This window comes from Oculina patagonica, chromosome 2, assembly GCF_052425735.1.
Source record: "Oculina patagonica isolate OP01 chromosome 2, crgOcupat, whole genome shotgun sequence".
NCBI classification, from domain to species: domain Eukaryota; kingdom Metazoa; phylum Cnidaria; class Anthozoa; order Scleractinia; family Oculinidae; genus Oculina; species Oculina patagonica.
In genome coordinates this window covers 40659498-40670598 of record NC_135759.1, presented here as the reverse complement: position 1 = coordinate 40670598, position 11101 = coordinate 40659498, and the positions used below count along the sequence as shown (strand labels likewise).

The 11101-nt window shown below is 39.5% G+C and overlaps 1 protein-coding gene across 3 annotated transcripts; it reads right to left on the bottom strand.

The window, feature by feature from the left end:
- Positions 1 to 1669: 1669 nt before the first annotated feature.
- LOC144641508 (uncharacterized) lies at positions 1670 to 10547 on the bottom strand. Of its 3 annotated transcripts, XM_078500518.1 has the most exons (9): positions 10263 to 10547; positions 9978 to 10082; positions 6712 to 6894; positions 5958 to 6063; positions 5016 to 5163; positions 4800 to 4899; positions 4020 to 4118; positions 3526 to 3704; positions 1672 to 2830 (listed from the first exon to the last, which is right to left on the bottom strand). In XM_078500518.1, the coding sequence occupies exons 3-9, from the start codon at positions 6886 to 6888 to the stop codon at positions 2167 to 2169; spliced, it is 1473 nt and encodes a 490-aa protein (XP_078356644.1). In that variant the 5' UTR covers positions 6889 to 6894; positions 9978 to 10082; positions 10263 to 10547; the 3' UTR covers positions 1672 to 2166. The 3 variants fall into 3 exon arrangements, with proteins under 3 accessions (XP_078356646.1, XP_078356644.1, XP_078356645.1); XM_078500520.1 differs by lacking the exon at positions 9978 to 10082 and having other exon boundaries at positions 1670 to 2830; positions 10263 to 10385; XM_078500519.1 differs by lacking the exons at positions 9978 to 10082; positions 10263 to 10547 and adding an exon at positions 8079 to 8458.
- Positions 10548 to 11101: the final 554 nt, after the last annotated feature.

Below are 11101 nucleotides of genomic sequence, written 5' to 3'. Positions count from 1 at the left end.
CAGTCTCTGATTAAAAGTTTATGCTTAATCAAATTTTGTAATTTTCCCGCAGTATCTGATGATTATAAAATGATTCTGATGATTATAAAAGTACAAAATACCAATATGGAATATGCTTTCATTTGTGATTTATAAGCTTGTATCAAAGACAGTAAAAAACATTACGTTTCCTGGTTCGTCATTTTCAAGTTCTTAATCCTTACGGAAATAAAGCGGGCCTTGCTGTTTTTTGGCGACTTTAATAAAACCTAGCAACTCAAGCACGTTGATCAGAATATGCTTTTTCTGTTTTATAGGACAACTCGAACGAGAAACCGACGATAAATTAAACACTTAGCGTACATTACCCCCGGGGCATTACCACCAAAGCTTGATTGAGCAGTGGGATCTGATTCTAGAATTTGAAACGCGCTCCGATTACTCTTCTATAGTTCTTTGCTTTGTTTGTATCGCGCGCAGCTTGAATGAAAATATGCACGATTTTTATCACTGTTAGGCGATTTTTAGCCGCGCACTCGTTTGCTTAAAAAATGGAGTCAAATTTGTAGAAATTGAGCTGACTGGTTTTTATTATTAAATGAAAAAACTAGGCCGAAAAATCCACCTTCAGAGACATTCACCAAAGAGACCAACTGCAACCTGAATAATGCCACGGTCGCGTAGGGAAATGAATCACAAATTCATATGAAGCTGAACTTACCACGGCCAGCAGATCGTTCAGTATTTTCGGCCTGTGAGCTGTCCACAGCAAAACGCTTGCCGATCTATGAAGCAGTTTACATCAGTTCGGATAAAACTAGGCCATGCGCCGAAAAATGGAGCTTTACCATCCATTGTGGATTTGTGTTAAAGCACCGCTTCGTACTGAAACACAGCGCTCAAATGCGCCAACACACGAGCCTTTGAAAATCGCATATTACTGAAGCTTGCGACGCAAAGGGAAAGGTAGATATACACTGTAGGTTTGCTTTTTTTCAGGCTACACACAAGAGTGTTAATTTATTTTGGAGTCGATGATGACGTTTTGATTACTAATTACTATTAATTTTCGCGTTAACCAGTTAAATACAGAGGAGCTGGTGTCAGCTTAACACATACCATCGTTTCTTTCTACATATCAATTTCTTGCAGCCTTATAGCCCGTGGAATTTTGAATTTAACAGATTTAACTTTGATTTCTTTATTGTATGGTAGGAACCGCACAATTCAAACCGACTGAAGGATTCGCGTCGGCCTTCCTTGAACCCAGTCTCTTGGTGTTCTTTGCTGGTTTCGTTGCAAGATTGAGAAGCGCGAAGCCTGAGGCGATTTCTTGACGTGCGCATGACGTCATGATGGCCATATCAGCGCCATTTTGGTCTTCCCAACCCAAACAACACAATTTTCCCCCTTTGAGAAGTGAGTTATTTCCTTATTCAAGAATTTTGATGACTCAATTACTTTGCTAATTTCGTTTCTCCGAATAATTGATAATGCCAATTAACCATAACTTTCGCGCAAAGTCTCCTTGTAGCATTAGTTCATGGGGGAGAGTTGGAGATCGACAGCAAAAAGAAAATTATTTCGTGAATTCTGAAATAGTAGCTTGTGTATCTTCCAACACGTTTTTTCTTAAAGCTCCCGTAAGTTTTGGAATTGCAGCCATGAGCTGTGGCTACTTGAAAGTTTGCTTGGAGCAGCTCCGCATGCAACCACTGAATCTCCCTGTAACTTAGCGGGACTGAATGCAAAGTAGGCCAGCGAGAAGATACACAGAGGAAGACTACCTGTAAACAATTTTTACTTGACATTCTTGGAGATTTTTGATAACTTATGAATGTGAACGATGTTATTTTTTAAGAAAGAAATGCAAGATGTCTGTTTAGCGTATTGACATTTTTTTCTTTGCACAAAGAGGGAGGTGTAGCGTTAAGAGGGTCCTGAATGGCGAGAGATGCCTCATCAGTTTAAACCTCGGATCACCGTTGTTCACATTTCCCAGCTATTAATTTAAACCACCATTCACACATTCATAGATGGAAAAACTGTAGATTATTACTATTTCTGATAACATCATTGGCTCCGGCATGAGCAAAGATATACTAAACAAGAAGTGTTAACTTTTATGTAAAAGTTTTTCTTTCTTAATCTGGTATCCAGATCTCCCAAGGCCAAGCGTTTTCAGCGTTAGACAGAGTGAGTTATGGGTACGAGATTATCTCGTTCTTTAATGAGGTCCTCATTTTGCAATCCTTTAAAAAATGACTCTCCTTGATGGTAATTGATTTCTTTAAAATGCAAAGTAGAGTCTTTAAGAGGGTCATTATTAATGCTCTCAAGGCAACCCTTCGCTTCCAAGTCCTCCAAAAATCCCATATGTGACTGCATGGCTCTTCCAAAGTACGGTAAGCGTGTCACTGAGTGTGTGATGGTCTTCAAGGACAGTTGATGTAATGCATACACACAGCAGACCGCCTTAAAAACCTCCATGAATTGCTCAGAGTCAAAAGTTCTTCCGCTGAACGTCTCCAGTTGCTCTTGATAAAACCGCACAAAGTTCGTACGAGTCGTGACGTCACATTTAGCCGGGAGCACAAACGCAAGGAATTCAACCACGTCATGTTGTGGTGCATGAATTGTCGCCATCTCCCAATCGTAGATACAGGAGATTCGGCTTAATTTGCTATCCGTAATGAAATGGTTGTTTTGTTTATCGTCCATCGCAATCTCTTCCTTGCGAATGCAAACATTTCTTGGAGTGAAGTCATAGTGTACTAAAGTTCGTGGAAAAGATTCGATCACTTGCCAAACACGATCCAAGTTGTCGATAAAACTGTTTACAAGTCTCGTCCTGAAAAGGAAACGACATAAAAAAACATTACATTTCATCATAATTACGCTTCAAGGCCCAAAACGCCCCGCGCGTCTTAGGAAAACAATGGTAGAAAGTCAAAGATATTATGAACTATAAATTACAGGTATATACTTTTACTACAAACCGTACACATTTGTCTCATGTTGCGGTTTTAATATAACCACGAGAGATCGAGATTACACAAAACAGAACTCGTTTCCAGTTCCCCGAGCCTAGCCTGCGTAGCTGGCGGGATTCGAGTGCGAGTGCTTGCTTTGAGACGGGCCGGCGAACGGCAAAGAGAGGGAACCGCGGAGCCGCGAAGAATTTGGAGCGAGCCGCGAGGGAATTGGGGAGGAGTCGGGCTGAGGTCCCGCCTGCTCTAATGGATAGGGTTTTTTGAATTATGCGTTCGCCAGCGAACGCGAATTTCCGATTGGCTGAGATTAGTCCGTCCCATGGGAAAACGTCTGTTGTTTGTGTGGAGATTGCAAAATGGAGAATGCGAACGGCAGTATGCATGTTGAGCGATAAATTTATGACCTTTTTATTTTCAGTTAAACGAGATCTCTACTGACATCGTACCTTACCATACTGTAACAACAGCTAAGAGAGGTACAACGGTAAATGAAAAACAGGCTCTAAAGTTATCATTATGGTTGTTTGTATAGGCTTTATTTTGGCCCATTTACCTTTCTGTTGTCCACAGATCAGGAAATGACACGTGATTCTGATGTAAAAGCGCCCGCCAAAATCCAGAGAGCGCCTTCATAACACTGCCGCTGTACAAGCACATCCAAGGCTCTGATGACAGGCGCGCGACGTCATCAAGGTGGATGCTGTGAAAACGGGCGATATCTCGCAACACAATCTGTTAAGATAAAAGATGAACACAAAACACTTAATCAAACCACTAAAAGAAGAAACCACAATATTATGTAAAAGGTTTGGAAGCATTAAGTGGCGTGCGTTTGGAAAAAGCACACATAAATAATTTTAAAAAATTTTCTTTGGTAAGATTCACGTTCACACTTTATCTCTTCGATCCACTGAAGGTCGTACAAGTGGCAGGATCCCGCTTATTAGCCACAATAAAGGAAGGTTCCCTTCACGTACCTTCGTCAGTAATAATTGTCATCGATTGAGAAGATAATTTTTCAATACCGTTAAGTTACTGTTAATTAACCTTTATATCGTCGTGATTCCAGACCTGCGGTGCAATATCAATGGTATTGAAGTGTGTTACGTGACCTGTAAGATCCTCCATGACGATAACGAAAACCTCCTGTGGATGATAACACAAGAGAATAGGTAAATAAGTACTAGAGTGAAAATATTAAAATTGCAGTCAGGATTAGACATAACAAATTCTTGAAATATTTCTGACACTGAGTATGAAAGGTAAAACAAAGTTCACAATAAAACTTGTAAAAAGACGTTTCGAACGACAACCTTCGAACTTCTTCGGGTTGAAAATGACAAAAAAGCATGGCTTACTCAACGGAATACTTACTCTAAGCAACGGCTTACGCGCAAAAACTATTGAGGAGCTAGTGGGTTAAGATTTTCATCCTCCAGATTAAATCAACAACAACAACAACCTTTAATGTACTCTTGCACTTACACGAAAAGATTAATACTGCCTGGAATAACCATAGGGGCTAGTGGAGCCAGGCAGCCAGTTAAAACTCTCAGACTGATAGATGCAAAAAAAAGAAAGCGAGCAAGCAAAGATTTGAAGAATATGTAAAGAGTTTTGGAAAACCTTCCCAAAAAGGGTAAAAACAAGCACATGACTGTTCTAGAATGCATGTGGACCCTATGTGTTTAGTTTTGCTTTCTTCGGCTAAAACTTTCAGAATAGATACAATTGTCAACCTCAGGACCGCAAGTTTCTCACATTCCCGGCTTCGCTGGATTAGTTTTGGGTCGAAGTGAAAGGAATAACACAAACTTGTAGCTTTACCTTGGAAGGATTACAAACGGTATGATAAACCTTTGGTGCAATGTCCGTAAACCTCTGGTCACGTGTTCTCATCACTCTTATCTCTCTTACATCTGACTTCCTAAAATTGAGAAACAATAATGTGTCTTACAAGGATATCTGTATTGCTACAGCTGAATGTAATTAGTAAAGTAACATTCTTTAATCTTATTTTATAGTCAGCCAACCGCAGCTAACCTGAAATATGACACATGCCGGAACATCTCGGCATATTGGCTCACTTCTCCTGTTTGTTGTTTGATCCAATCTCCAAAGATATCAACAAACCTGGCAGCCAGCGGTTTACACTTCGCTACCACGCGCAGTGTTTTTGTTGCAGTCCCACCTGTAATTTTGACAGTGGTAAAAATAAATTAATCTCTTTCGGAAGTAGCCTGTTAAAAGGGTTTCTAACGTGAGGGCTACAACAAATCCGAGGGCTTATACACTCCCACTAGCCTGTTCACAGGATACTCGGGAGAGAACATTTGGTAAAAATCCTTTTATTAGTGTCTGGGCATGTGACCTGTAACATCAAGTCACATGCCAGTCAACTTTGACTACGCTATGTGCCAGAATCAGGGAATGCGATGCAACTGCGTAAAGCTGTGTTCGGATGCTCTCTGGCTTAAAACTTATCTCTTTTTAGTGTTATTATGGTGCTTTTACGCAATCTAAAGAAGTCATTGGGAGCGTCAATGTGTTTTTGGCCGCGTTGAAACTGAACGAGGCATTTGAAATTCTGCACGCATGAAAGCGTGGAACTGGGGTCGAGCGTTTTCCGGCTAACCAATCACAATGGCGATCAAAAACAATTTTTATCAGAGAAAAGATCTTAGCAAATTAATCTTTTCAATACACACAGTCCTGGATATAATTGCATGTTGGGTCATTGCTTAAACGAGTTTAAATTTATTGATACCGAGTAAACGGCAAAACTGTCTCAGTGACAGGAACTTGTCAAAGAGGTAGCTTTTTACTGAGTTACAAAACCTTTAGATCGAGAGAACTAGCTGAAAGACTTAGGTCTTGCTGATTGTTTGGAAGGCCGATGAATGCTAATCAGGTATTGAAGTGTTTTTGTTTAACCACGAGGATGTTATCCGAAAAACAAAACAAGGCAATGATGGTCCGGCTTACCATAGCTCGGTGTGTAACTGATTTCGAAGCCTCGGTGACCAATCATTCGATCATCGCTTTGTGTCGCCTTGCACGTAGTGGTAAGGCCAATCCTTTGACATGGGACCTAAGCATGATGAGAAGAAAACAATTGTAATTATAGCGACTAGTATGTTGACAGCAGGGCACATTAACCGTCGGCATTTTATAATTTTGGAAAAAGCTACCATTTTACACACACATGTAGCTGCGTTCAGCTGCACAAATCGCTAAATTTTCTGCCGAAGGAACTCAGGCCGAGTGTAAAATGGTACGCGTTTGTGCGAGTAACTTTTCTTACTTAAGAACAATACACCCAAGGGCCCAAGTGAGGCTCACAAGCAGACCTCCGATTCTAATGTGTGGAAGCCTGCAAACATGCAGGCTACCTTGTGGGGTTAAGAGGGGAAATAAAAACCGGGAGCGGAGCGAGGTGAGCGAGTTCTGCGATCGTCTTTCCGTCGCACCACTTGCCGATTTATGTCCACCCTATACCTCACTAATCAGACCGACTAGGAAGCCTGTCGCAGGCTAAATGTGTGGACTGCACAAGTCCAGTTGTCCAGTTGTGAGATTCTTTCCGTCAAGCTGTCTTTTTGAGCATGAGCGCAAGATGACATACGCTGGTGCAGTACCTTTATGCCTATCTTATGTCTAGGTTTTCATTTTACTTACTCACTCTAATTTCTACGTAACTGAGATTAGAAAGGGAACCAGCTTTCAAAGAAGCTCACACCTCAAAAGGTTTCCAAGAAATTACTGTTCCTCTTGATCCAAGGACACTTTGGAAAAAGGCATCCGTTAACAGAGATTTAGTCACTCCCTTTATTTCGTTGTTGCTGCTGCAGTTGTACATATTGTTGTTAATGTCGTTCTCTGACAAGAAATGGAATGATGTGGACAATTCTTCCATAAGTACCTGAAGAAAACAAGTTAACGTTTAACTTTTTGCGGCTTATTTTATCGCCATTTTACTGAGGCCATTAAGCCAAGAACGTTTTCGCGTATTCACCGAGTTGTGTGATCGTCCTTTTACAATTTGTTTTTGAACATTCAAAAATGTTTTTGGGTTCCAAAATTGAATATCTTTCCCAGTTGTCCTCCCTACTTTCCCCCCTTTCTTGTTGTTTTTTTAATTGCTTTTTTTTTCATTTTGTTAATTTTTCGCTGCACTTACCCCTGCCGGACCCACACGTGCGCAACGATTCAATTTCGTCATAGATTTCGTGTTTCTTTTTACTGAGACAAACAATGAACTGCATAATTATTGTATGATCAAGAGTGTTTATGTAAATATACTTAACGTTGTCTCTTCCGCCGTGTACTTTTTAACGAGCAAACGAAATGGCTACGAAACACGAAACTTAAACATTACGGTGTAATTGGCCCCTTGCTTCTCGCATAATTTATTTCCATGAGCCAACTTTCATAACAATGAAAGACACTTCTGTTCAAAGCTGCAATATTTGCTGGAACAAACACTGAATTATTTTTAACACTCTCGAACACATTACACCTGCGACTAGGAGTCTTTTTTCTTTTTTTCCCTGAATAAACATTACCAAGGGAGGGTATGATCTCAGTTTATAAGACAACTTATCGTGCACTCGGTGACACCCGCCAAACGTGATTACGTGCACAATTCCGCGCTCTTAAGCATGTGGTGAGAATGTGTAATGAATATTTATGAAGTAGAACAAAACAGCTAAAGTGTTCTATTTCTTTTGAGAATAAATTCAAGAAATTTCGACTACACATTAAAGTAATTTGTATAGAATAATTGTTACTATTAAAAGAAAAATAAAATTTGTACGAAATTTGCTTCGTGATCCGCCAGGGCTTATATTAACATGTCATTTCTTGACGGTGAATCCGTTTTTTTGATAAAATACACTCACAAACATTCAAGCAAAGTTGGTCGTCTTCATCCGGTCTCGGGTTTTCGTAACGACAGCGTGAACGCTTTTACAGCGTTCAAATCAGACTATGTTTTAAATATGTATGTGTTAAACAGAAAAGTTTCGATTGTAGCGACAATTTTCAGGTGACAGTTATCCTGCACGTAAAAAGGAATATTCGAAAATCACAAAAATACAGGCTTACCTCAATTCCTGAATATGGTACACATACAGTTGCTGTCAGGTAATTTTTTTATGATATTGACGCTAGTGAAGAATTCCCGGGAGATACGACATAAAATACAAAATCGTGCTTTGAACCTGTCTTCGCGTGAAATTCAAAACAACACATGTACATACGAAAACGATTCCTTTCGTAAGTTCATTCCTGATTTGCACGATTCCGTGGAAGAATTTTTACAGCAGTCCGACCAAACTAAACAAGTAATTGACGGTTTGGGTTTCACGTTCGATTTAAAAGTTCTTCGTTTTCAGGAATATATGGAAAACTTTCGCTCAGAAACAATCGTTGTTGCTTCAAAACAAACTTTGCGTGACATTCTGATATTTTGGGCTTTGTCGTCACGGCATATATTATTTTTAAAAGATGCCGCGATTGGAGCACGGGACTGGACTTGTTGCGAATGGACAACGGACTAGATTGGAGCAGTAAAATGAAAAGAAATAGGACTGTTGAACCGCGGATTAGTCATGATTAGTAAAACGAGGACTAGTATGACACAGACTCTTCATTTTGTTAGAACAAAGAGAATACATGTAGTTTAAAAGAAACGGTTGTACTGTGTACGTTACGATTTGATTTACGATTTAAAAATCGGCCCGATTTCTTAAAAAATCTGTTGCAGTGTCGAAGATTTTGGAAATCGGACCGATTTTCATCCTTTCAATTTAAATAGGCAAAGAAAAGCCGGCCGATGAATCGCAGCGTGTAAATTTGTTTGGAACAAATCGAGCCGACAAATCGTAACGTGTAAACCGGCACTTAGTTGATTATCAACTGAAAGTTGATAAATGTAATTAAAACGCCATATCGAATTTTGAAAAGCTATATAGCTGACGCTTTAGCCTGCGAGCAGGCTCACCTTGGGGCACTGCGCGATATAACGGGGCACGCGCGACTCGCGAGCGAAGAGCTAATGCGGCGAGAAGACTGCACGCGCGACTCGCGAGCGAAGAGCTAGGGCGGCACGCGCGACTCGCGAGCGTTAGCCCTTTCGTCGGAGCAAAGTGGAGGATTATGCGGTGTGTTTTAGATTGGAGTAACGGAGGATGCATAAAAAAAATAATTTTTAATAATAACTTTTCTGATTATTTCAAAGGTCACAGTAAATATTGTAAGTTTTTATTATTATTTTATTATTATTATTATTATTAGTTTTGACTAAATAGATAGAACATGTATTGCTTCCTTGTATCTTGGCGAAAGCAGCGGAGGGTCGAAGGGAAAAACGAACGCGATTTTTTTTCCTTGGCAATCATCCGATATAATATATATTTAATAATTAGAAATTTTAAAACAACAACAATAACAAAACCTGTTTAAGTAGTTTTTTTTTATAAAATTATACATAGTTGCATAACAGTTGCTTATCTGTGCGTTTCAGATTTTTAAATTATTCAGATCGACTGCAGTTCTCCTCAATCTCCGCTTTTCAGGATTCGAAGTACCGGCGTTACAGATCAGAGGCGACAGACAGAGATAAGTTTAAGAATCGACCAAGTGAGATTGATGATTTCGAATTTAGGAGACAGTTTGTCATTGTATTAGCAATACAAAATCTATTATCATGATGCAATGACTTTGTAGAATTGTACGTGACGATTCGATAATGTTAAAATCACTGAAAAAAAAAAATACCGTGACCTGCCCCTCTCCACGATCTTAAATAAACACAATCTTTTACTATCAATACCCTACTCTTATCGCAAAATTTTAAAATCAAGGGATTTTGTGATCGACATGCAATTGTCTGTTTGTAAGCAGCTGTCGACATTTTTTTTTAAAAAAAATATGTCCTTTTCATTAAATGGGTACAAAGTTAGAGCTGGCTTGATCTTTTGTGGCTAGCACTAAAGCACTTACATGTAACCTTTTTAGACTTCAGGTTGTTTTGCATGCAACTTCAAACTCTGCCACTTGTCCCCAAGGGTAAGACTAAGGAACCATATTGTGCTTTTTTGATATTTCCTGAGAAAGTTAGTGAAACACTACACATTAACTCGAATCGTCTTCAGTGTTTCTGTATAGCTGGTCTGCTAATGCAAATGGGTCCAACTGTATTGTCGTTTGACGTAGAAGCAGTACATCGAAGTGCAGTACAGTCGGTATAGGGACTAGACACGAATGTATTGACATTTACAAACCTACCTTAGAATGAGTTGGAATATTAAGTTGAGCAGAACTCGAAGATATTAGAAGCTCAAAGACCAGCTGGTTCAAGCAACCGAAACACAAGGTACAGTTCCTCGCAGATCTCCGCGTTTCGCTTTTGGTTATTGCTTACTACATTTGGGGTTTTAGTTATTTTGTAAAATGAGCTCGACGCTTATCGTTATCTGGTGTTGTGACCATTCAAGGCCATAATTTTGTTTACACGCCCCCTCTTGGATCTGTCTTCTGGCTCTTCTGGTCTGGGCATCTATCCAAAGTAACGATACACGCTTTATTTACATAAACAAACTTTGTTATATTTTACTGAAGGGTTTTTTCAAAGACAAAACTTTATATATATAATTGAAATTTATCATTCAGATTATTACATGGCGTGCAGAGTAAGGAATAAAACACGAAAAATTTAAAATTTAAAAAGAGAATTAAGGCTATCTCTATCGTAATGAGTGGAAAGTAACTCGACATCTCGCACTTGTGTTCATGACGAGCTTGTCTCTACAAAAATCTTTAATCTGTCACCGCATGCCAAGGAAACGTGTCATGAAACTTAACCGAAGATTTGTTCCTTTTGTCAAACAGTTTCTGCTTTCGCAGTTTCTGAGAAAGCTGCCATTTGGTCGTTATGTATTGGCGCATTTTCAAAGTGCCAAATATACTGTAAATATGGACGTCGACGTTTTTGAGACCTGAAAGCTATGGCTATAGTTTCGTAAAGAGGAATACGTGAATTGTGACACTTTCAAGAGTCTTTCAAGGATTCGATTGAAACCTGTTCCAGGCTTTCGGTAGTTGGTAGACTTGCTTCAAGTCGCCCT